The sequence below is a fragment of the Rhincodon typus genome, chromosome 11 (genome assembly GCF_021869965.1).
Source record: "Rhincodon typus isolate 14 chromosome 11, sRhiTyp1.1, whole genome shotgun sequence".
NCBI lineage: Eukaryota > Metazoa > Chordata > Chondrichthyes > Orectolobiformes > Rhincodontidae > Rhincodon > Rhincodon typus.
The window spans coordinates 53689675-53716004 of record NC_063342.1 but is presented as its reverse complement, the minus strand read 5'-3'; the positions used below and the strand labels follow the sequence as shown (position 1 = coordinate 53716004).

The 26330-nt window shown below is 40.0% G+C and overlaps 1 protein-coding gene across 3 annotated transcripts in view; it reads left to right on the top strand.

Moving 5' to 3' along the window:
• dmd (dystrophin) overlaps nucleotides 1-26330 on the top strand; it is a 1291331-nt gene that overhangs the window by 1047954 nt on the left and 217047 nt on the right. For 2 of the 3 annotated variants that reach the window (XM_048602828.1, XM_048602824.1), the window contains exon 53: nucleotides 21141-21313. In XM_048602828.1, coding sequence (XP_048458785.1) covers nucleotides 21141-21313 — 173 coding nt within the window. Of the gene's footprint in view, nucleotides 1-20828; nucleotides 20951-21140; nucleotides 21314-26330 lie in introns of those variants that run through there. The other variant, XM_048602825.1, reaches the window with a different exon arrangement.

Sequence of the window (26330 nt, the reverse complement as noted above, 5' to 3'; positions counted from 1 at the left end):
CCTGCATCAGAATGAATCAGTATCTTCCCTTGTGGATGAGGAAGAACAATAAGTGCATTTAAAGTTCATGTGATAATTTGCATAATGTTGAATAAGTTCGAACATTTAGAATGCTTGAAATGAAATATTTGAGCAGACCTTTCACTCTATGTCAATCTGTTTTAATATTATCCGTTTTCTTTTTTTTTGATGACCTCTTAATCTTCCTTTCCCTGTATTGAGGCTACAATGACACAAGTGATTAGCACTGCTGGCTCACAGTGCCACGGACCCAGGTTCACTTCCAGCCATGGGTGACTGTCTGTGTGGGGTTTGCAAATCTCCCTGTGTCTGCATGGGTTTCCTTTGGATGCTCTGGTTTCCTCCCACAGTCCAAAGATGTGCATGTTTGGTAGATTGGCCATTCTAAATTGCCCTGCAATGTCCAGAGATGTGAAGGCTAGGTGGATTAGCCATGTTAAATGCAGGGATATGGGGACAGGATTAGGGGTATGGGTCTGGGTGGGACTCTCTCTGGACGAATGATGCAGACCCATTTGGCTGAATGGCCTCTTTCTGCAATGATGAGAAGTACTTAGTCTTTCCTGTCTTCATATAAAACCACATACTGCTTTTACTAGATTAAATCTGTATATTTTGATGCAAAAAAACAGATTTATGGGACACATGCAATATTTCCCTGGGAAACAACAAAAGTCTAGGAATTATATTGCACAATATTAACAGATGACCACTGGGCATCTTTACGATATTGCTTGCTCTGCCATTTTAACAGTAACAGATGCATTAATCAAGCACATTTTTCATTTATCAACAGAGTGGGACAATCCTTCTGTTAAAGAACAAAGTAGCATGGTATCAGTGTGTTCAGCATTTATGAAGTAATAATACACACTATAATTTCCATCTAAACTTCGTGTTTTTGATTATGCATTTGCTTGCATTTTAGGTAAAGCAAACTAAGGGTTTTTAACTAAAATATTAACTTCAAAAAGAGGAAAAATATTGGATCAGAATATTAATTTTAAGAAGCAGTTCAGTGACCGTATTATTGAATATATTTCTTCTCTCAGTGCTTTGTGTCCTCCATGACCAACTCATGACATATATAGAAAAACTGTAGAAGGAAAGAATGGCTCTGGAGTGTCAGATATGGTACATGACGGCTTATTCCTGGTAACGAAGAATAGGAATGACCAGTAGCATATAGTCAATCCACACAGGTCTTTAAACAGCCATTAATATATGCATGGAACATCTTTCTATTTTGTGGAGCTACACCTGATAAGAGTTTTGAATTGGGATGCACTCACATGCGTTGATCATATACCCCATGTATTGCATTCTCTCTTTAATCAATGTTGTTAAGGGTTGATGCTGTAGTGTGATGTGACATTATTTAGTCAGTGCTGAAGAGCAGGTGTTTTTGTTTATTTTCTCCTTTGGGACCTCTCTTAACACTGTCTGAGCATTGTAATAGCAAAGTCTATTTGAAGAATGAATTGTGCCTCAGAATTATGGCCTAATTGTAAATCAAATCACAGTGGAATCAATACCTCTGGAGTACTTAGTTAGAATGTTGATTCTACCCTGTTAATTCTGCCCACCAGATAGTTAAATAGCTTGTGCCTTGCGGGAAGAACTAACTGTCTTTCTAAGTTGCAACTCTGTTTAGAATCTATTGTCATGATTTCAACTGCCATTCTACCAAACAGAAATTAAATGAAGGAGTGAGGTGCAGTCATATATCAGGACTTCCGTAAGAGCAATGATCACATTTCCTTCCAGCCATGATCCCATGCCACCTGGTCTTACGACCAGATAGAGTCACAGAGGTGTACAGCACAGAAACAGAAACTTCGGTCAATTCATCCTTGTTGACCAGACATCCTAAATTAATCTAGTCCCATTTGCCAGCATTTGGCCCATATCCCTCTAAACCCATCCTGTTCATGTACCCATCCAAATACCTTTTAAATGTTGTAATTACACCAGCCTCCTCCACTTCCTCTGGCAGATTATTCCATACATGCACCACTGTCTGCATGAAAATGTTGCCCCTGAGGTCCCTTTTCAATCTTTCCCCTCTCATCTTAAAGCTATGCCCTCTAGTTTTGGACTTCTCCACCCTGGGGAAATATCCTTGGACACTCACCCTATCCATGCCCCTCATGACTTTATAAATTTCTATAAGGTCACCCCTCAGTGTCCAACGCTCTAAGGAAAATAGTTCCAGCCTATTCAGCCTTTCCCTATAGCTCGAACCCTCCAACCCTGGCAACGTCTTTGTAAATCTTTTTTGAACACCACCTTTCTTATAGCAAGGAGAACAGAATTGAATGCAGTATTCCAAAAGTGGCCTAACCAACATCCTGTACAGCCACAACATGACCTTCCAACTGCTATACTCAATGCACTGACCAATAGAGACAAGCATACCAACGCCTTCTTCACTACCATGTCTACCTGTGACTCTACTTTCAAGGAAATATGAACATGCAATCTAAGGTCTCTTCGTTCAGCAGCACTCCCAAGGATGTTACCATTAAGCGTATATGTCCTGCCCGGATTTGTCTTTCCAAAATTTAGCACCTCACACGTATCTAAATTATACTCCAGGTGAGCAAGACAAGCAAGCTGGTCCTGGGATACCGTCAGAAATCAAACAACAATTTCAAGCTGAGGCCTCAATAGGCAGTAATGAGGGTCAGTGCCAGCTCCCTAAAACCTGCTCGAAGTAGGATCCTGTACCAGAAGAGGTGTAAAAGGTCTGGTTTTACTTTTCAGCTTTTCTTGTGGCCGAGAAAGAAAAGCATCAATCCCCAGACTTCTCTTGTGCTAGAATAGAGTTTCATTCGCCAAATCCCTCCACCCAAGATCCCTGCTATTGGTTTTTCCATGCTACCGCACTCCCTCACACCAACTCTGTCAATATAAATTCTCATACAAGAGGTGCAAAAATTGGCCGAATGCAGCTGAAAATTGTGCATCAGTTTTGGTCTTACCAAAGTCGCTGAAAGCTTGTGCATTTAGTTTCACTTTTGTACCAGAGTAACATGAAATGAATTTCTCCCTGTAGACATACTTTGTTCAAGGTAGATCCTGGAAGATAGTTTCGAGGGTAGACAATGATGTTTGGTTATTTCACTTTTGTAAGTTATAACATGGTGAGGAGAACCACTGAATGAAAATCCCCAGGGTTTGAAGTTGGGATCTCGACAGTTTCCAATTTATATTGTAACAGATTCAGAAACCCCAAAGTAGGTTGGTCAAACTGGGAGATGGCAAGAACTGCCGATGCTGGAAGTCAAAGTCAATACAGTGTGGAGCTGGAGGAATACAGCAGGCTAGGCAGCATCAGAGGAGCAGGAAAGTTGACTTTGCGGGTCGGGACCCTTCATCAGGACAAACTGGAGTAGGGAGTGGTCTCAAAGGAGGCACCTGAAAAATTGCAACCCGAGCTGAAGCAAATATGTGAGTTAAAAGATGAAATTGAATACAAAAAGGTTTAAAATACTACACAGAGGAATAAAAATGGACATGATACTGATAACTAACCTGCTGGTGACCTTGAGCAGCACTGCCAGACAAATGACAAAGGATCTTTTTTTAATCATATGTTTCGGAAAAACTTTAATTAAAACCAGTGATCATTGGTTAAGATAAGGAATTGTGGATATTTTGCTTGAATGTCCAGAAGCAGTTTTGGATTTTTGTTTTAATTTGTTCATGGAATGTAGCCGTTGCTGGCTGGGCTAGCTTTTATCATTAATGCTGAGTTTGCCTTGTGAAGGTGATAGTGAGCTGCCTTCTTGAACCACTGCTGTCCTTTGGGTATTTCATGTGGTGTGTAAAATGGCTCATCTCAAAACCTTTCGTTGTATCTGATGGCATCCAGAGCTTTCATATGGTAAAACACAGGATATGAAGGTAACTGTTTATCCAAACGTTCCCACTTCCATTAGAATCATATTTGCATGCGCTATAATTTGCAAGTTATTCCACATAATACAGAAGGAAAATTATCACACATGAGAGAAAATCCACTTGTCCTTTCTAGTTTGTTATAATTACATTTCTCCCTGTGCACACATTCATATATAGTCTTTATAATTACCATCCTTTTATGGCATGCATGCAAGGCGTTGTTGCCTGTACACCTGGTTTCTGCCACTTCCTGGACTGATGTGGCTTCTCAGGGGAATGTTGTTACAAGACCAAGACTTAGTGCTATCGTAATTATAGTGACTGATCTATTGTATTAAATAATATCTGCCTCATCAGCTGTCTGTCATGAAGGAACAGCTTCTCTGGTTCACACAGATGTCTGATTTTGTACTGTGGTCATTCAAGAAGAGGCCTGCTCAATATTCATCCATGGTCCCTCTGGGCTGTCATGAATGGCATGTCAGCTTGTATAGATTGATGTTCATTACAAACATTGCATAGGCTGATGTGGTCCTTATTCTCATTGCTGATGTTTGGCCAGTAGAGCCTTTCTCTTGCTTCACATGGATCGGACTAAATTCTTTGGTAGTTTGTTTGCCTGGATGCACTTCAGATTCACTTTCCTAGTCTATTTAGGTAGAATTACTCCAGTTTGTCTGTAAAAGATGCCATATTATGCGATCACTTCATCCCGGTGTCTTGGATTCTTTCTAGCCATCCCTTCATCACAACTTGCTGCAACATTTGAAGACCTGTATCTCATTGTCGAGTTTGCTTGGTCTGAGTAACATGTTTAGCTTTCTGGGCTTTCATTTGGAGTTAGCATTGTTTCATTGGTGTTAAGCTCACAATTGATTAAGCCATTCGTAAGTAATCCACCCTCTCTTCCCTGTTGAGGTTGGTTGGCTTGCCGAGCTGGTTTGTTGTTCCGCAGAAGTTTCATTACCCTGCTAGGTAACATCATCAGTGCAGCCTCCGATAAAGCGCTGCTGTGTTTTCCCGCCTGGTATTTGAACTCTGGTGTCCGTTGTGCTGGATTACCTCACTTCCGGTTTTCCTTTGCAATGGAGTGTATATGTGGTCTAGCTCTATGTGTTTATTAATGGCTTTCTTAGTGGAGTACCAGGCTTCTAGGAATTCCCGTTCTTGTCTCTGCTTTGCCTGTCCCAGGATCCTGGTGTTTTCCCATCGAATTGGTGGTTGTCCTTATTCATGTGGATGGAGATGAGTGAGTATTGGTCGTGTCTTTTTGTTGCCAGTTGATGTTCATGTACCCTTGTGGTTCATTTCCTTGCTGTTTGTCCAATGTAGTGTTTGTCGCAGTCTTTGCAGAGAATCTTTTATATGACATTGGTCATGTCCATAGTGGGTAGTGGGTCTTTGGTCCGGGTGTAGGGTTGATGTTGGTTTCTGTGCTACTCTGATGCCCAGTGGTCGTAGCAGTCTTGCGGTCAGTTCAAATGTGTTCCTGATGTAAGGTAGCGTGGTGAGTGTGTCGGGGCGTGTAGTATCTTCCTGTTGTCGTGCATGTGATAGGCATCTTCTGATCCAGTTTTTCGGGTATCAGTTGGCCTTGAACACCTGGAAGAGGTACTCGTCTTCTTATTGGCATAGCTCTGTGCTGCTCCAGTGTTGCTGCCTGTTTAAATAATATTCTCACGCAACTTCGTTTGTGTGTGTTAGGGTGGTTGCTATTGAAATTCAGTACTTGGTCAGTATGTGTGGCTTTCTTGTGTACCTTTGTTAGGAATTCCCCATTTGTCCTGCGCTCTGCCATGACATCCAGGAATGGGAACTGTTTGTTCTCCTCCTCCTCTCTGGTGAATCTGATCCCAGTGAGGGTGTTGTTTATTCGTTTGTGTGTCTCCTGTAGTTTGGTCCGTTTAATAATGATGAAGGTGTCGTCCACGTAGCGTATCCATAGTTTTGATTGGATTAGCGGAAGGGCCATACTTTCAAGTCTCTGTATCACCGCTTCAGCTATGAGTCCGGAGATAGGTGATCCCATGGGTGTCCCGTTGATCTGTTCATATATTTGACCGTTAAAGGTAAAGTGGGTAGTGAGGCATAGGTCCGGTCTGTTCAGCATGTTGTCTGTGGAGATGGTGTCACTAGGGTCTTGCTCTTGTTTTAGTAGTGCTGTTATTGTTTCTCTTGTTAGTGGTATGTCTTTCGATGTGAATAGGGCAGTAACATCAAATGATACCATGGCCTCGTTGTCATCTATTCTTATGTCATTGATGGAATTGAGGAACTCCTGGGCTGAGTGGATTGAGTGGGGTGACTTGCTGACAAGGTGCTTTAGTCTCCTTTATAGCTGCTTGGCTAATCGATGTGATGGCGTGCCTGGCAGGGAGACGATGGGTCTGAGGGGTACTTCCGGTTTGTGTACCTTCGGGAAGTCGTAGAATCATAACAACAATCTTATAGACCTTCTCTTCCCACATGGTGCCAACCTCCCTTACCTTGAATTGGAGGTGAATACATAAATATTCTATCAGGATGTATTGGAGAAGTCGATCTGGGTTATGTAGAATCTACAGCACAGAAAAAGGCCATTCAATTTTTATGCTCCAACATACTTTATCCTACTAATTATCTGTTTTTTCACCCTGCTGTCATATTACACTCTTCCTTTGAAAAAGTTCTCTTATTATTAGAAGAGTGAGTAAAGTGTTGTGATACTATTTTGAGTTTGGAAATTCATTAATCAAGTGAAATAATTGTATTACCTTTAGGTTACAGTGTTTTTTTCATAGTACTGATTCATAGTTCTTATCATCAGTTGTATGATTGCATTGTACCATTCTTTTTTTCATTTGAAGACTATGAGACCCTGCTAATACTAGTGAATTAAAATAATAATCTGTTTGACTGGTCATGGTTGCATTACCATCCATGGTATGTAAAAGATGAAACTTCAGTTCAAAGATAATGAAAAGTCATTAACAGAAGTGATCTTGGATCCAGTCTGAGTTGACTGCCAGGCGATGTACAAGCTCTGCTTAAGAAGAAAACTCAAGCCATTTGTTCTTTTTCTCTTGAACTCTCCGTGTAATAGTACAACTAAAATTAGCTACTCTGCATGTGAGGCATTTCAGAGAGAATATCTCATATTGTTACAGTGGCATGGCATATTTGTAATCAAATATCTACTTTCCCAGAACATTTATTGTTTCCGTGTAATAGAACTTGCTGTCCCTGAGCTCATATGATTTAACATGACAGTATTTCACTAGATATCTTGAGGCTACCTAAAAAAATTCACAACCCTTATTTTTAAATGTTAAACGGTGCCATGCTTTTCAAATTTTGCCCTATTCGTTTGGTCTGCATTTTTGTTTGTTGGTAACTGTTATTTGAAAAACAATCTTTGCAGCATGCACAGAGCTTGAAACTTTCCCAGTGCTTGTTTAACAGGTGGAATGTGTCATTTATTAGGATACTCAACTCCAGATTGGCACATACCAATTATGAAATAAATGGTACATGATTTTATCTCACTGTATGTTTGAAATTCAAAAGTTCTGTTTGCCTTTCTGCAATGTATGACATTTAAATTAGCCAAGATTTATCAGTTCTTTGTTCAGATACTAATGGTGCCATCAATCACAACAAAGAGGCAAACTGTATTGTCCTCAATGTTTCTGTGACCCCTGTGCTAGACTCTTTAGGCTGCATTTTACCAGAAGTTGGTCGTGTCAGTGTTGGGGAGTTCCATGGTGGCTTTCTCACCATGAGTCCTAGCAGGTTGATTAAGCGTATTCTTTGCAGATCGCTCCATTAGCTGTGCAACATGTGTACATCAGTGCTGTCATCCACTCAGCAATATTGGAGGAACTCATCATTGCAAGGTTCCCAGGCACCAGCACCATTTTAAAAGCCCAGCCACGCATTGGGTCAAGTGCTGGAGCTACCTTTCATGGTATAGGTCAAGGGTAGGGGAGGAGAACAAAAATGTAATGTTTCTTAGGGAACAAATGTGACATTACAAGTACATGTTCACATTTGGAAATGTACTGCTGTTTTACTACATCATCTGTCTGACTTACCATCATTGTAACTGCAGCTATAAGAACTAAAAGCTACAAAGACTGCTGCCTCTCCCCCAGTTCTTCAGTTTCCATCTCATCCCTTCTTTGCCTGCTCCAGTTATGCAAAGCACAGCGTGCAAGGATTATGCGGAGCACACTAGCCTACTGCTAGCACTGCCCCCACCCCAAACTAATCCAAGTATTAGAACCTCATCTACAGTAGGTCTATCATCTTATCCATTAGGGCCCCGGTTGAGGAATGGGCTGCATTGCATTTGCACTCAGTCTCAGTCAAGGTTAAATAATGGGGTCAGCAGCCATGGTTGAACAGGGTATCCCCCTATCTCCATCTGAGGAAATCAGCCCTCAAAGCAAAGAAGGAACATAGCAGTTCTCAAGGGTATTGACATACTAACAGCTCCCAGGGTACCAGGCGCACGCTTCTAAGCTGTGGTAACAATGGTCACAGATGACTTGTACATTGAAGGAATAGAATCCTTTTCTACTGATGAAGTCAGCTGCATAATGCTACAGTGCTATCAACACAACAAAGCAACCTGCACCTGGGGGAAGCCAGCTATGTTGCTAAAGGCTACTGCCCAGGCTGTAACAGTCAGCTCCATCACAGGGAAATGAAATGAAGCCATGTCATCTGGTGCACCAGTACCAGCCTTGATACATTTAGGGATCGAAGATTGTGAGAACAAACACAGATCCCCGTTGCATCTTTGAAAGCAGTTGTTTGCTGGAAATTGAATGCACCTGTCACTGTGATGGCCACTGGCATGGGATCCCATCCAGTATTTCATAAAGTTGAGTTTTCTTCTATTTATTTATGTTTTTTTTTAATGTGCAGTTTTTGTTCTTCACAGAAGACTGTTGTTATTAAATGTACATCTGTTATCTGTGCTGATTTAAATATATGTGTTATATACCACCATCAGGCTGTTAGATATTAGCTGAAATGAACAAAGTTAAAATCACCTTGCTGAATCCGTTATTGTACATAATTTTTCATAAAGTGCAATTATCACAAAGCTAACAAACCACAGACATATGTCATAAAGTGGAGGTTGACACCCCCCACACCCACCCCCACTGCCACAATAACTAAAACCGAAACACCCAGAGATGCTCACCTCGCCCTATAATCTGTTAAAAGAAGTATGACAAGTGGTATAAAACTGCCTGTCACTCCCAATCGGTTATAAAGGAGTGGTTAAATGAAATGAACTCCTTTCACTCACTCTATAATCGACAAGTAACAATTTATTTATCCAATTCTAATGGTGAACAAATTAACTGAACCGTTAACAAACTGAACAATTTCCCCCTTGACTACTAACTAGAATATTGTGTGCACTTTTTGTCTCCTTTTCTGAGGAAGGATGCTCTTGCTCTCAAGGGAGTACAGTGAAGGTTCACCAGGCTGATTCCGGGGATGGTTCGTCTGACGTATGAGGAGAGATTGGTTAGGTTAGGATTGTTTTCGCTGGAGTTCAGACAAATGAGGGGGAATCTCATAGAGACTTATACAATTCCAACACAACTGGACAGGGTAGATGCAGGGAGGATGTTTCCCCTGGTGGGTGTGTCCAGAACCAGGGCCACAGTCTGAGGATTCAGGGTAGACCATTTAGGACAGGGATAAGGAGACATTTCTTCACGCAAAGAGTGGTGAGCCTGTGGAATTCATTACCACAGGAAGTAGTTGATGCCAAAACATTGAATGTATTCAAGAGGCAGCTAGATGTCGCACTTGGGGTGAATGGGATCAAAGGTTATAGGGAGAAAGAAGGATTGGGTCTTGAGTTGGACAATCAGCCATGATTGTGATAAATGGTGGAGCAGGCTTGAAGGGCCAAATGACCTTGTCCTGCTCCTATCTTCTATGTTTCAATGTTAGCAATTCCCAAGAAAAACAAAATTCTAATGTTATGCTGTTCCAATAAATACAAGACCCACTTACATAAATCAAAATAATGAAAAAAAGTTAAAACTTTGTCTCTTGAAATTACAGCTGGAATATGTCTTCCAGAATGTTCTGTGCCTTCTCTGCTGTTCTTCAGTCAGGAACGCCTTTCTCTATCAAATTCTTGTATCAGGAATATTACTTAAGAGAGCTGTTATACCTTTGTTTAGATGATGGTTTTCCGAGAGCTTACAGAATTCTGTGATAGCCAGTGATTTTCTCTTTAGAGCTGATAGGTTGTTAACTCTATCAGATGGCAGTTGCTCTCACACAGATTTTTAAATGCCCTCTTCTTTTATACCCTTTTTCTTAGAATAGGATTGGTCCTATGTTGTCAAATCCATCAGATTTAAATTACATTGTTTTTTAGTCTCTAAGTGCCTGGTTTAAATTAATTGTTGGATATACAAACTGGTTGCCTTGCTAACAAAACAAAACAAAACTGTTGCTTTGATTGCTAACCATATAGCCATTGATACAAATATTTCAATTTCAGGAGCTCATTGTGCACCTGCAACCCACAAGCTGCCCACAGACTATTTTTTGATTCTCGCACAGAAAAAGCACATCATCTTTTAAAGGGACAATGCACCACCACCGCGCGCACCTCATCTCCCCCCCCCCCCCCCCCCCCACCCCGCGCATCATTTCACTGACATGGAATGCTAACGTGCTGCCTTCCAATCCACAAATGAGTAAGTACTCAACTACCCAACTCTGCTGTGAAGTAATAACTGGGAGCTAATTCTGAATTAATGTCGGTTGTAATAAGACTTGTTACTAATTAAACAGCTAACAGTTGCTTTTTGTTGGGTATCAGGTTTGCGTGATAATCAGGTTTCTGAATTGACTTGAGAACTTCCTTGCAGAGGTGTTTATTATAAAATCCATACATGGTCTTGGTGACCCTAATTAGTCAGAGATTAATTTACAGTGATTGGATAATACCACCTTGCACTTGGCACCACTTTGTGATACTGTGATGATGGTTCCGGCATGTTAACCATTTCTATATTGATCAATTGCATTGATCTTGTTATTCAAGGAACCATTAATGTTCTGGCACCAAATTCAACCCTATGCTATTTTAACAGAGACCTTAGTCCATTTGAGTGGCCTTTGTAAGAAATCTCCAATTCTTTGAAATGAAACTAAATGAGAGTGCAATCACAGAGCAAGTCTGTCAGCTCTGAAAAGTGATAGGTGATTTTTTTTTCTGGATATGTTTCTTTTAAAGCTGTAAAATCAGTCAGCTGGGACTAAATTTTTGTCTTTCCTTTTATTTGAAATTGTTCATTCTTTAAAAGACAATTCCTTGGAAATCTTTATGTCTTTCATTAATTTAGGGAATATGAGTTTTACTGGCTGGGCCAATATTTATTACTAGTTGTCCAGCAGACGATGGCGATGAGCTGCCTTCTTCAACTGCTGCAATCCATTTGCTGCAGGTAGACCCACAATACCGTTATGGAGTAAGTTTCAGGATTTTGACCCAGTAACATTGAAGGAACTGTGAGATAGCTCCAAGTCAGAATGGTGAATGTTGAGGAGAGATGATGGTATTCCCATGTGCCTGCTGTCCTTGACCTCCTAGATGGTGGTGGTCGTGGATTTGTTAGGTGCGGTCAAAGGAACCTCACTGAATTTCTGCAATGTATCTTGTAGATGGTACATACTTTTGCTACTGTCCGCCACTGGTGGAGGGAATTAATCTTTGTGGATCTGGTGCCAATAAAGTGAGCTGCTTAGTCCTGGATGGCGTCAGCCATCTTGAGTGTTTTTAGCACTGCATTCATCCAATCAAGTGTGAGTATTCCATCACAAACCACATTTATTGTGGACAGGCTTTGAGGGGTCTGGAAGTGACTTACTGCAGGATTCTGAGATTCTGACTTGTTGTAGCCCTATATATGATGTGATTCCATCTGAAATAGTTCCTGGAGTGTCAATTAGTTATTTAAGCATGAGATACTTCAAATATCACTATAAATAAGTTCAAAAGTTAAAATATTGCTCAGAACCATTGTAATGTTTGCGGCAAAATCCAGCTGGCAATCGAATGAAAGACCTGCTCTTCAGTTTGCAGTGATATTGGTTCAGGAACAGATATCAGTGGGAACAAAAAGAGAAGTCATTATATGTCTGTAGAGATTCCTCATTCAGAATGATAGCAAACCTGTATCCTGACCCAGCAGCATTCCCTCACTAATACATGAATATTATTGTAAAAATTGTCAAAGCTTTTCATCCTGCACTCATCAGGATGAACACAAGAATGCCAGACTTCAGAACATCACAACAATATACTCAGCAGGATCAATGGTATTTGATTGGTTGGCAAGTTGACTCTAATTTGCCAAGGTGTTACTGTGGAGAAAGCAACAGGAAACCTCAAACAAGTTTTTGTTTCTCTCTCTCTGCAACCTATGTAGATGCATGTTGATGGGCAACAAAGGGTTTTGTAAAAATAGAAGAAGTGATCTGTGGTGTTTTACAGTATAGTGAGTAACAGTTGTAAGAACAATGCTTAGAGCTACATGTAGAACCTGATATGCAGGTTAAAGCTTGATATTTCAGTGTGGGTTGCCAACCCAAGTTATATATGCCAGTACAGGGCACTCGGGGAATTCACTAATGCATGAAAGAAAAAAGGCCATTAATAGCCGCAAGTTCTTTCTTAGATTGTCTTGAGAGTTCTGAGTAGCACTATTGTTTTATGTCATGCAATACTGCACAGATTTCAACATACTGGGAGAAAAGATGGTAATTTTCTTCTGTGGCACTGGTAAACAGTTAGAGGCTATGAATTAGCTGCCTATGATACACACTGCCTGACTTACCTGTTCACACAGGGTATCAGGCAGGTAGCGTCCAACGAGCAATTAATCTATAACCACAAGGTTTTCATCCATGCCCAAAGTGAAATTTGAGCTCTGTGTCTGAAATGAATTGTGCTATTAACTTATTCTTGGTGCTATCTGAACATTACAAGACACTTTATTTTATCATTATCCACAGTCGTTATGGTTCCAACAGTCAGTTACAAAAGCTGACTATTTCATCATCGTTTACACATGATAAAACAGGATCAAAGAAATCAGTTTCCTTGCTGCGGTAACTTTTATTTAATTCAAACACATTTTTCCTTTTAAAACAAAGAACTAGTGAAAAGAAATATGGCCCTAACCGTTATACTTCAAGGATAAACACAGAGTGTTGGAGAAACTCAGTATGCCTGGGAGCACCTGTGAAAAGAAACTGAGTTAGCATTTTAACAATGTGGTTCTTCTTTAGACACTGACACCTGAAGAGGGAGCAAGACTCCGAAAGCTTGTGTCTTCAAATAAACCTGTTGGACAATAACCTGGTGTCGCGTAATTGTTGACCTTCTTCAGAACTGAAAGGGTTGAAAGAAGGTGGATTTTACACTGTAGACAGAAGGGGAGGAGGAGCAAGTGGAACATATAGTGAGGATACCCAGAGCCAAAGACAAAGGGATTGCTGGTGGTGGTGAAGAAAAGATAGAGACGTGAAATGGTTGTAAATGAGGGTGTGAGAAGGAGAAAATGGGTTTGTTCATCTGACAGCAAAGTCAACAGAACACAAGCAAGACACGGCATTATTTGTGTTTATATGTGTTGGTGGGAGGAGCTGATAAAAATCATGAACTGAGTGGTCATGCTCGGAAGTTGTAAATTTCTTTATTTACTCCTTGAGGCTGTAAAGTTCCTGAGCAGAAAGCGAGGTGTTGTTTCTCAAGCTTGTGTTGTGCTTCATTGGACCTCTGTAGCAGGCCCAGGACAGAAATGTTTGCATCAGAGCGTGGTGATTTATTGAAATGACAAGCAACAGGAGGGTCAGGGCTATTCTAACAGACAGCTAAGTGATGTCCCACAAGGCAGTCACCCAGTCTGCATTTGGTCATGCTCATTGTAAGCAGCAGATTTCTAGCACCCTTAGAATTTGGCTTTTATACTCGGAGGATCTTGCTCAATGTATACGGATATATGACTGTGAATATTTATTATTTGAAACGAAGACTTGTTATTTTTCTGGTTCTGAGATTCATAAGCACAGCAAGGATCTTATTTGCAGGAGAGAAACTGTATAATTTAGGGCTGTTCCTATCAAAATAAAAGCCAATTTTATCAATAAATTATGAGGATAGTGACAATAGCCTGGAATTATATGACTGATGTTATCTGTATCCATATGCACTCAAATGCCAAACAATAACTATCTGTAACAAAAGAGAGATAGATAACCATCTGGAAATAGCAAGATCTACCATCTGAACTGAAGAAGGTTCCTGACCTGAAACATCAACTTTCCTGCTCCTCTGATGCTGCCTGGCCTGCTGTGTTCCTCCAGCTCCACACTACAGATAACTATCTACCTTTGACATTAAATGACATTACCATTGACTAGAAATTTAATCGGACTGGCTAAATAAAGACTGTGCTACAACATAGGGCAGATGCTAGAAAATCTGGGTGAGTAAAATACCTCCTGACTCCCACAGCATGTTCACCTTCTACAAGATGCAAGATGCATGCACACATGGTATACGAGTGGAAGTGGACCACTGATAAGCCTGTTCTGCCATTCAGTATGATCATTGCTGATCATGGACTTTGACTCCACTTTCATGCCCACTCTTCATATTGTTTGATTCTCTGGGAGACCAAAAATTAGTTCATCCCAAACTTTAACATATTCAGTTATGGAAATTCCACAACACTTCAGGGCAGAGAATTCCAAGAATTCACAGCCCTTTGAGTGAAGAGATTCTTCCCCATCTCAGTCATAAATGATCAACCCATAATCCTGATCCTATGTTTTAGATTTCCTGACCATCAGAAATAATTTCTCAGCTCGGTCTCTGGATTAACAGTCCAGCGATAATACCACTAGACCAACGCTGCATGACAGCTCTTGATATCAAGGCAGTATTTGACAAAGCGTGGCATCAAAGAACCCTCGCAAAACTGGAATCAATGCGAATCAGGAAAATAAACTCTCCATTGGTTGGAGTCTTACCTGGTAATTCGGAACATAGTTGATGTTGTTGGAGGTCAATCATCTCAGATCCATGATATCTCTGCAAGACTTCCTCAGGGCAATATCCTAGGCTGAATCATTTTTAGCTGCTTCATCAATATTCTTCCCCCCCCCCATCATAAGGGCAGAAGTGGGGATATGTTCCCCAATGTTCAATGCCATATGCGACTCCTCACTGGATACTGAAGCAGACCATATACAATTGCAACAAGACCAGGACAATATCCAAGCTTGGGCTGAAAAGTGGCAAGTATATTCACACCACACAAATGCCAGACAATGACCATCTCCAATGAGAGACAATCCAACCACCATCCATTGACATTCAGTGGTGTTCCATCACTGATACCCCTTCTATCAGCATCCTGGGGGTTACCCATGACCAGAAACTCGCCATATAATTACAAGAGCAGGTCAGAGGCTAATAATACTGCATTAAGTAACTCACCTCCTAGCTCACCGAAGCCTGTCCATCATCTACAAGGCACAAGTCAGGAGTGTGATGGAATTCTCACCACTTCATCTGGATCAGTGCAGCCCCAACAACACTCAAGAATACTCAGGATGAAAACTCCATGGTTGATTGGCACCACATTCACAAACATCCACTCTCTCCACCACCGATGCTTAACAGCAGCAGTGTGTACTATCTGCAAGATATACTGCCGAAATTCACCAACGATCCTTAGACAGCACCTTCCAAACCCATGACCCCTTCTATCCAGAAGATCAAGGGCAGCTGACGCATGAGAAGACCACCACCTGCAAGTTCTGCTTTAAGCCACTCACCATCCTGGCTTGGAAATGTATCACTATTCCTTCACTGTTGTTGGAACGAAATCCTTGAATTCCCTCCTAAACAGCATGGATCTACCTACAGCACATGGACTGCAGCAGTTCAGGAAAGCAGCTCACCACCACCTTTTGAAGGGCAACAAGGAATGGGTAATAAATGCTGGCCAGCCAGCAAAGCCTAAGTTCCATAAGTGAATTAAAAAGAAATGCTGGTATGTAGCTAATCACTCTGTGCCGTTTAAATGAAGTTAACTCCCCTAAAGTACCAGCATCATGTTTGATACAGGTATGTGGTGTCTACAATAGCTTCTCTGGCAGTCATTTCCAGGCTTTTTATGTTTGCGAAAACTCATTTGTGTTGTCCTGCAGCTTTTGGGCTTAAGATCTATCACTTCAATTAATGGTTGTGCATAAACAGAATTTTATTGCTTAATGAGCTATATAAGGATAAAATAGAAAACATATCAATAAGATGAGCAGCCATAATAAATCACTTCATGGCAGAGTAAGAGTACATATAAATTTTATGAAGAAATATTAACGTGTTTTACTTACTATCATATTGAATGTTTGCATTTGGGTTGTAAACGATAAGTTTGCTTCAACCTGATTTGAAAGGTTGCTCTTTAAATGTTTGAGAATACAACTGTAGTATTTCTATCGCTAGCTTACTGTGTAATCTATTTGGGCCTCATAAATAAGTTGACAAAAGGTGAATCGGTTCCACTTTCCTGCTCTTGGCTTGAATTATGTAATGAGTGTTGATATAAAATTCTTAAAATGTGTTTGTTATATATATGTAATATTCTAGGTGGCTTCCTATGACATTGCATATAGGGTCTGAATCGCGGTCAGTTTTAAGCCGTAAACTGAGCATTGTGTGTTCTGAAAGGGTCCTGACTCAAATGCACATCGGTCTTTTTCAGTACGTACCTTGGAGGTTGCAATAGGAGAGATCGAGGTTTTTTTTGCCACTTTTTTCATATAACATAAATATTTTGCCTAGAAATGAGAAGATTGAGAGGTGATCAAAGTAAAGTTTAAAATAATGATGAGTTGGTTTGACAGGTTAGATGTTGTGAGGTGAGGATGTTTCCAGTGTCTCAGTGTCTAGAACTAAGATCACAGTCTCAGAATAAAGGGGCAAACATTTAAAACCGAGTTGAGGAGAATTTCCTTTACTCAAGTGTTTCTGAATCTTTGTCCCAGGGAATTGTAGGTGCTCAGAAGTTGAGTTTATTCAAGACAGAGGTTGATTAATTTTTGAATACTGTCACAATTAAGCATATGGACATAGTCCTGCATGATAAAGCTGAGGTGGAAGATCAGCTGTGATCTTATTGAATGGCACAGCAAGCTTGTATTGTCCACGTTTGATCCTGATTGTATTTTTTTTGTGTGTCCAGCCTCGCTAAAAGCACCACTTTGTACTGCCAACATAGATTTCTTCATGGAAATCTTTTTACTTAATATTAGTCAAATATATGAAATGAGAGCAGAAGTAAGCCATTTGTCCCCTCAAGCCTGCGACGCTATTCAATAAGATCAATTGATGTTTCACATTCTATGTTCCTAACTACTCCCCTTGACTTCCTTGTTTTACAAAAGTTTGTCTCCATCTGCAGTAACAATATTTAATAACCCAACATCCACTACCTTCTGAGACAGAGCATTCGAATATCATACAACCCTCAGAAAGAAAAGTATCCTCCTCATCCCTGTCTTAAAAGGGTTAATACTGTGCTCTGCTAATTCTGGTCTGTTTCACAGGAAGAACATCCTTTCCATGTCCATCTTATCAACACCATTCAGGATCTTCTGCACTTTCTTCAAACAAGCCCTCAATCTTCTAAACTCCAATGGAAACAAACTCAAACTGTCCAAACAGTGCTTATTTTGCAAACCCACTCATGGCAGGCATCAATGTAGTAAACCTCCTCTGAACTGCCTCCAACACATTGTCATCCTTCCTTTCATAAGAAGACCAGAATTGCACACAGTATTTGAGATGTGATCTCACTAATGCCCTGTATAACTACAGCATAAGATCATTCATTTTACATTCAATTATGATATAGTTTCGACTCAACTTAGCGATTTAGAAGAGAATGTGCAATTGCTGACATTCCATGCATTGGATGGCCTCATACTTATAGGAGTTTGAGCGTTTGGAAAGTAATTGCAATGGAGGTTTAGTATATGGTACACACTAATGAATCTTTAACATAGTGGTTTGTGTACCGATGAAGTGGGTATTTTTATCTTAGATTCCATCAACCCTCCTGAGGACAAAGAGACCTTGGAGTTCAGGTTCATAGTTCCTTGAAGGTGGAGTTGCAGGTAGACAGGATAGTGAAGAGGGCATTTAGTATGCTTGCCTTCATTGGTCAGTGCATTGAGTATAGGGGTTGGGAGGTGATGTTGCAGTTGTACAGGACTTTGGCTAGGCCACTACTGGAATACTGCATGTAATTCTGGTCTCCCTGCTATAGGAAGAATGTGGTGAAACTTGAAAGGGTTCAGAAAAAAATTACAAGGATGTTGCCAGGGTTGGAGGGTTGGAACTATAGGGACAGGCTGAATAGGCTGGGGCTGTTTTCCCTGGAGCATCAGGGGCTGAGGATGGACATTATTGTGGTTTATAAAATCATGAAGGGCATAGCTAGGGTAAATAGACCAGGTCTTTTCCCCAGGTGGGGGAGTCAAAAATAAGAAGACATATGTTTAAGGTGAGAGGGGAAAGATTTAAAAGAAACCTAAGGAGCAACTTTTTCATGCAGAGGGTGGTGCGTGTATTGAAGGAGCTACCAAAGGAACTGGGTGGAGGCTGGAACAATTACAACATTTAAAAAGCATCTGGATGGTTATATGAAAAGGAAAGGTTTAAAAGAATATGGACCAAACGCTGGCAAATGGGTCTAGATTCAATTAGGATATCTGGTCAGCATGGACGAGTTGGACGAAAGGTCTGTTTCCATGCTGTACAACTCTATAACTCTGTGAATCTCTAAGTGGACAGTATTCCATCACATGCCTGACTTGTGCCTCATAGGGAGTGAGAAAGCTTTTGAGAGTCGTACACTTAGTTTCCAATCTCAGAATTCCAAATTTCTGACCTGGTCTTATAGGTACAGTATTTGTATGACTGGGTGCCTGTTCAATAGTAATCCCCAAGATGCTAATGGTGGCTGATTCAGTGATGGTAACACTATTGATTGTAAAAGGAAGATAGTTCAATTCTTCCTTGTTAGAGATGATCATTTGCTGCCATATGTGTGGCATGGATGTTATTTCCCAAATGATATTTTTGACTGCAACATTCAGCAGGAAGAGCATAGAAAATTATCTCTTTTTTTTGTACAATTATTTAATAACAGAAATAACCTTTGTGTCAACTGAACTTACTAAGTTCAGTTCTTTTATACAACTTCTATGAAGTACTCCCTCGGTGAAGTGAGATTGAACAGTGGGTGACCACAATGGTTTTGTCTCTAAGAGACTTAGAGACCTGAGGTATGTCGTCTCAGGGATTTGATTTCCAGAGAATTCAGTTTCTGGCAGCTCAGTGGTTGTTCGAGTCAGACCTATGTCTGAAGTTGCTTCATATAATGACCTCAAAGGAGTGAATTCATTCCCAATCTTTGGAGCAACAGGAATACCTCCATCAAATAACAATGCAGGCCATTATTTCTAACTGTAAACTCAGATCAGTGTAATTACCAACTGAATAGTTCCAATGAGACCTGGGAGGCACTGTACAAATGTAACACTCAGGTTGATCCTAAAGGCACCCACTGAGCAAATGGAAGTTGTCACTCCAAAGTCTTTATGAGCTCTTCCCGTCATCTTGTTAGTACAAAAATATTCCAGGCTGCTACAATCTAACAGGTATTTTACATGATACTTCTTACAACGCGTAGCAGAGATGGCTATTAGACTCATTCCAATTATCCATCATCTCAACCATATGCACAAAATCATTTCTACTATCTTCACTTGAGACTAATGCTCTTGAATCATTAAACTTTTGAGACTGAGATCTGAGAAATGAATCAATTGGCTTATTAGCCAAAGGGAGTTGTGTCTCCATACCCAGTCCCAACATTTATAACTATTCTCATTTAGGTTTTCAACAATGGTTGCCACAAGATGTTGAGGCTGGAGGATTTAGAAATGTTTCCATTGAATTACAAGAGAAGGTGGTTTGACTTTTTATTGGAGCTGTGTTTTTGTCTGGCTCGTATGTTGCCTGAATATTACTTGCCACTTATTAGTTCAACTCTGGATGTTCTTCATATTTTACTGCATTACCAGCAGAGATTATTGCATTACCTGAGGAACTGTGATTGGATAAAACATCAAATTTGCTGTTGGACCTGCTCTGTATCCCCATGATCCTCAAACTTACCTCGAGTTTGAACATGCGCTTATTCCCTAGCTGTTTGGAGGATACAGTTTGTTGTTTTAGTTGAGTTTATGATTTACATGGAATGAGTGCCTTAACTGTTTGTCTCATGAGTAAACTGTTTTTCAATTGGGATTTATTCCTGTTGTCAGTCCTGCTACATTGGGGTAGCAGAGTTTACTAGCATGAATCCAGTCAGAATATATTTCTCTCTTTGAGAGGATGCATGGAGGAAGGAGCATAAAGCTGAAAAGGAAACAACTGCTTGATGTACAGAAAAGCAGAAGTCTCACTCCATATTATACAACCAGTCCAATCAAGCCTGTAGGTGGGTTGGTATGCTGGGATATGCTTAGCTATTTGCAAATTGGCATGTGGCATCTGTTTGAGGAATGTTCACATGCCAGAACTCTTTAAAATTTAGAGAGAATTGAGAACTGTGATGCTTTTCTATTCTATAACAAAACAAAGCTAATTTTATGACTGGCCTATTCAACTGTTGTGTTGCTGAAAGGCCACTACCCTGAATGATGGTTTTGTATCCATTAGGGTGGATATGCAATATTAAATGTTGAGGCTGGTTCCTATCCAGTCACACATTATTGAACAGAAAGCACACAGGGGTCTGTGCTTTCCTGAGTAACTATCTCAGGCATAATGCAGGCGCCTCAAAACCTTTGTATTCTTCCAAGGCTTAGACTCAAAATGCTGCAAAGAAAAACTTATTACGTAAAGGTCAGTGATGTCAAGAGTGCATTTTTTGTTTTGTTTTATTTTGTTGTCAATTTTATTTCCAATTTATTATTGAATTGAGTAAAGTGTGAAGTCAGGCACAGATCAGTGATTGTCCTGACTTTAAGATCCCATTTCTGACAAATCGATAGATACAAAATAAATGTGTTTTATAATCTGTCTTATTTGACAGGATCTCCAGTCAGAAATTGATACTCACACTGATACTTACCATAACTTGGATGAGAATGGACAAAAAATACTCAAAGGTCTGGAAGGCGCAGAGGATGGGGTTTTGCTACAGAGACGTCTTGATGACATGAACTTTCATTGGACTGAGCTCAGGAAAAAATCACTGAATATTAGGTAAGACCTTTCACCTGTGCTAATCTGAAAAGACTAACATTTGCTTTTGATTCCTGTATTTGGCATTTGGAGTTTATTGTTCCTGCTCAAACTGTCACTTCAGAATTGTTAGGATGTTAGCAGTGAAGTTGCAGTTTATAAGATAAAACTTGGGATGTCTAATTTCTCCTGATAGAAGTTTGCTAAGTGTGAAGTATGGTGTGTTGTGATACCAGGCCTTACAGGTAACCTGATACTCACTGGCTAGACTCTCGTGCATAGATCCTCAAAGAAGGGATTGGCTAGCGTCCACGGAACTCTAACCAAGTCAGGTATAAATTTCAGGAAATGAGGGAGAAAAAAATAAAACACTAAATGGAAAGGCAGTGGCGGGGAAGGGGTCTTAAATAATCTCTTCAGGCTAATTTATAACGGCTACAGTAATCATTGTGTAGAAAAGAGGAAAATAGCAATGATTGTGACTTTTGAATTTCACTGCCGCGGTAGCTTGGTATCTGATATCTCCAAACCGCTCTGCAAGCTGGTTTCCAGCACTGATGGTTTACTAGCCTTGAGAAAAACTGGGTCCTGTCACTACACAGGGATAATGTTTATAACAGGAAATGTAACTTTTTAGTGAACTTCTTTTCATGAGATGGAGAGACTCCTTTGGGAAAGTTAATGATGGATTCTCCTGTCTTTGTGGAAAGTTAATGTGCTCTGCATGCACACTAACTGTTGAATTTAGGACTATCTCTGCTGCCCTGTCTCCCACTGGAAATCACTCAATAGTATAGTTGTTGGCTGGAGAACAATATAGTACTATGTAGTCAGTGGCATTGTGTTCCTCGCACTCATAAATCTCTGCTCAGCATTCTCACAGTGCCAGCACTAATATGCTAAAGAATTATACTTCAGGAATGAACTCATATGACTTTGGAATTTTTACCATACCCGTCCATCGCTTCTGTGTCAGGTTCCTTTGACTTTTTATATGTCGATTCCCCAAAATGAACTTTTAGTTCTGAGCTCTTGTTTGGGAAGTGGAAGCCTTTACCATTTGTGAGATAGCTAAAAAAACTAAACATTTTAAAATATGCTAGTTCTAACACCTTAGTTTCCAGACATGAGCCTTTTTTTGATTACTTATCAAAGACTAGTGTCATGGCACATTCTCAACATGATCAAGTTGGTTTTGACATTCTACTGTGGAATAATCATCACTTGGTGCAGTTTTTCCTTTTATTCTGCGTATCATAACTTTAAACAGCACAAATCTGAAACAGCAAACTTTAATTACTTGTGAAAGTAACTCATTAATGAGTCAGAGGGTGGAATACTTGCCTAAAGCTTGAGTGAAGTTGATGAGCCTCATTAACGTTCAATATTAATGACTTTTTAATGTTATTTATATAAATCAACATATCTTCTAAATGACACTGTATATTAAGTCTTGGGTGCTGTCAAAGGACAGTCAATTTTTTTTTTGCATATTCCTCACTTCCAGATTTATGTTGACAATGATATTTGTTTGTCCTCTCCAACTCTGCCAGGATCATCAGCACTAACCTTGATTCTTGTCGAGAAATTTGCACTTGCGCATGCTCTCACATGCATATGCAGATACTTGAGGCACAGAAATAGATTAACTGACAAATATATTGCCCTGCACAAGATAAACAGCAAAAAAGAAGGCACAGATTAAAATATCTGCAATTAGGTAAGCAGTAACAGGGTCTCATTTGTCATTCCAGACATTCAGTTCCTGAGATAATTAGGAATATCTTGCACTAAACAATCTGAGAGCCTGTATGAATGATTTCCCTGAGATAGTATTGCTGCATCTACATCTGCTACAGTGTGAAAATCCCCCAATGCATTTTGCATGTTGTTGCCTTACTTTTTATTAAAAGTGAAGATAAAATGTATTTACGGTACCAAGTATGATTCGAATAACATCTGTAACAGCGAAAATGCTAGAATCTGTTATTGAGGAGGTTATAGCAGGGCACTTTAGAAATTTTAATGCAATCAGGTAGAGTCAACTTGATTTTGTGAAAGGGAAATTATGTTTCACTAATTTCTTTTGAGTTCTTGGAAGAAGAAACAAGCAGCGTATATCAAGGGGAACATGAGTTCCAATGTACTTAGATTTCCAAAAGTCATTTAATAAGGTGCCATATCAAAGAAAATCAGGCTACTACACAAAATAAGAACTCACGGTGTAGGGGATAATATATTAGGTTGGATAAAGGATTGATCGTAAATAGGTGGCTGGGAGAAGGGATACGTGTGTCATTTTCAGATTGGCAAGCTACTGGCTCGTGGGGTAACTAATGGAGTGCTACAAGGATGTATGCCAAGGCTTGAAAATTTTACAATCTGTATCAATATTTTAGATGAAGGAACTGAATGTGTAGTTGCCAAATGTCACAGATAATGGAGAGTATGTTGTGAAGGTGATGTGAGGCATCTGAAATGGGACATAGTTTGAGTAGGGAAAAACAATTATAGATGGTATAGAGTACAGTGAACCATGAACCTATCCACTTCAGAGGGAAAAAAAAAAGCAGCATATTGTTTAAATGGGAAGAGTTTGCAAAACTCTACAGTGCAGAGTGATCAGGATATTCTTGTACAAGAATCACAAAGAGTTAGAATGCAGGCACAGCAAGTGATTAAGAGGACAATAAGAAATGATCTTGCTTGTTGAAACGGAATTTGATATACAGGGCATTGCTGAGACCACATTTGAGACAATTTTGTTGCCCTAACTTAAAAGATATAAATGTATTACAAAATGTTCAGAAAAGGGTTCTCCCAACTGAGTCTTGGGAAGAAGAGCTCATCTTATGAAGAAAACCTAAATAGGTTGGGTGTATTTCCATTCATGTTTGGCTGGTGATGAGAAGGACACTGCCCATCAGATCCTTCATGAACACATGGATTGTCCACGCTATTGCAGTGGCTGTGGAAGGGTGGTGTAGAGACTGTTTGGAAGAAGGAAAGGTGATCTCACTGAAACATGAAAGATCCTGAGGGGATTTAACAGGATGAATGCTGAGAAGATGTTTTCCCTACATGATGATGCTAGACAAAGGGGATGCAATTTAAAATTAAGCATTCATCCATTTAAAATGGAAATTAGAAAAACATATTTCCCTTAGAGGCCATTTGTCTTTGGAGTTTTCTTTCCACAGAGAGCAGTGGGGGCAAGTTCATTGAATCTACTCAAGGCTGAGTTAGGTACCTTTCACTTTGAGAAGCGAGTCAATGGGTTTGGTGTAGAGGCGGGAAAGTAGAATTGAGGCCATTATCAAATGAGCAATGATCTCACCCAATGGTAGAGCAGACTGAAGGAGCTTATGGCCTGCTCTTGCCGCTAATTCATATTTTTTTATGAATTTCTATGAATATGCATTTCTAGTCATCTACATGTGTTTTATTTAAATGTAGAAAACTGTCTGGTTGTGAATAATTTTCTGGCGAGTATTGAAAGTGAAATTGTCACTGCTGTCATGCCGTGGGAATGTAATCTCAAGAGGTTCCTTGTTCCATTTTGTCTTTCATTTGATTTTGATAACCTAAAATGTCCTGAGCAGACTAATTCATGTCCACTTGCACTTATAGCATTTGGCCCAACTTAGTATTCTCCCCATGAGCTTGGACACAGTGCCAGCAAGTAACTTAACTATGGGCATCATAGCCAATCTTTATCCAGGCCCCATGGAGAATGAGGAGGAGCTGAAATCCTAGCTGGTTCTTGCCCCATCCTCAGTAACCCTCACCCTTTCCTTAGACTCATGGTACAGGGTTGTCTGTTCTGATGTGAGGTTAGGTTTGGCTGACTGAGTACAGAGCAAGAGTCAAAACTGCATTCCTCCTGGTCAGCATGACCCACTGCCACATCAAGACTTGACTTTTTTTCCCTTTGAGAATCCAAGGGAGCAAATAAGGACTGATAAATGTTGACATTGAGTGTGAACAATCAAACATCATCTTCAATTTCTCAGCATGTTCATTTACCTTTATAGCACAATGTCTATAATATTAATTGTCAATCAATTCTGCATTGGTGACATGAAATAGGTATTCCTGATTACAATGAAATTCTCATACCATGCGCAGTATTGATAAGGGGTTTTCACATCTTTTTTTCTCTTCTGAACTAATAAAAGCAAACCTTGTCTTCTAACAAAGTGATGATATGGTAGCAGACATCCTACAGCATCCAGAGATGATTCCATTTCTTTGGCCAGATGATATCAGTCTCTAATTTAAATAAATCCAATGTACTGACTACCCTATTGTAATAAGTTTTAGAGTTGCTTTGAGGACTATGCTTTCTTCCAGGCACCTGTCAGTCTGTCAAACCTGTAATCATTGCGAGACTGCTTCCTTACATGTGTCATTTCATTTATTTTATCTTTAGATGTTTTAAGCCAACTAACTACTAATAAATAACATACCTCCAACTGTAAAACACACAAACACATATTTTCAGTTTATGGACATAAATTGGGCTTTCATTTTATTCCGAGTGAACCTAGCACATTTATAGATTTTTTTCTATCCTGATACCTAATAAGAATTTTTATTTCTGGAGGTCAGTAGGTTTTCCACTGATGTGCAGAGCTTGTTTATGAAGTCACAGCAATGTCCCTCCAAATACTTGTCTGCGTGGATCAGAAGGACAAACAGTTTAAAATGCATTGTTTGAAGTTTGAAGGGCATCGATCTTCCTATGGAGGTGAGATCGGATTAGGTGCAAGCTTGCAGAAATCCAGATCCAGATGGGAGAAATGATTGGCAGTTTGAGGAGTGGGTGTGGGGTTGCAGAGAGAGAGAGCTGAGTAGGGTTTTAAATGTAAATGGTGCAAGCAGGAGCCTTTCCCAAACTAATCTTGTCCCAGCCTCAGTGAATAGGTCAATTTTCTAGTGGTATTAAGTCCTCTAATACTTTAATCCATGCCTCAGTGTTAGGAAGTGCTCTTTTTTTTCAATTTAGAGTCAGACATGTTTTACTTGTAAAAAGGAG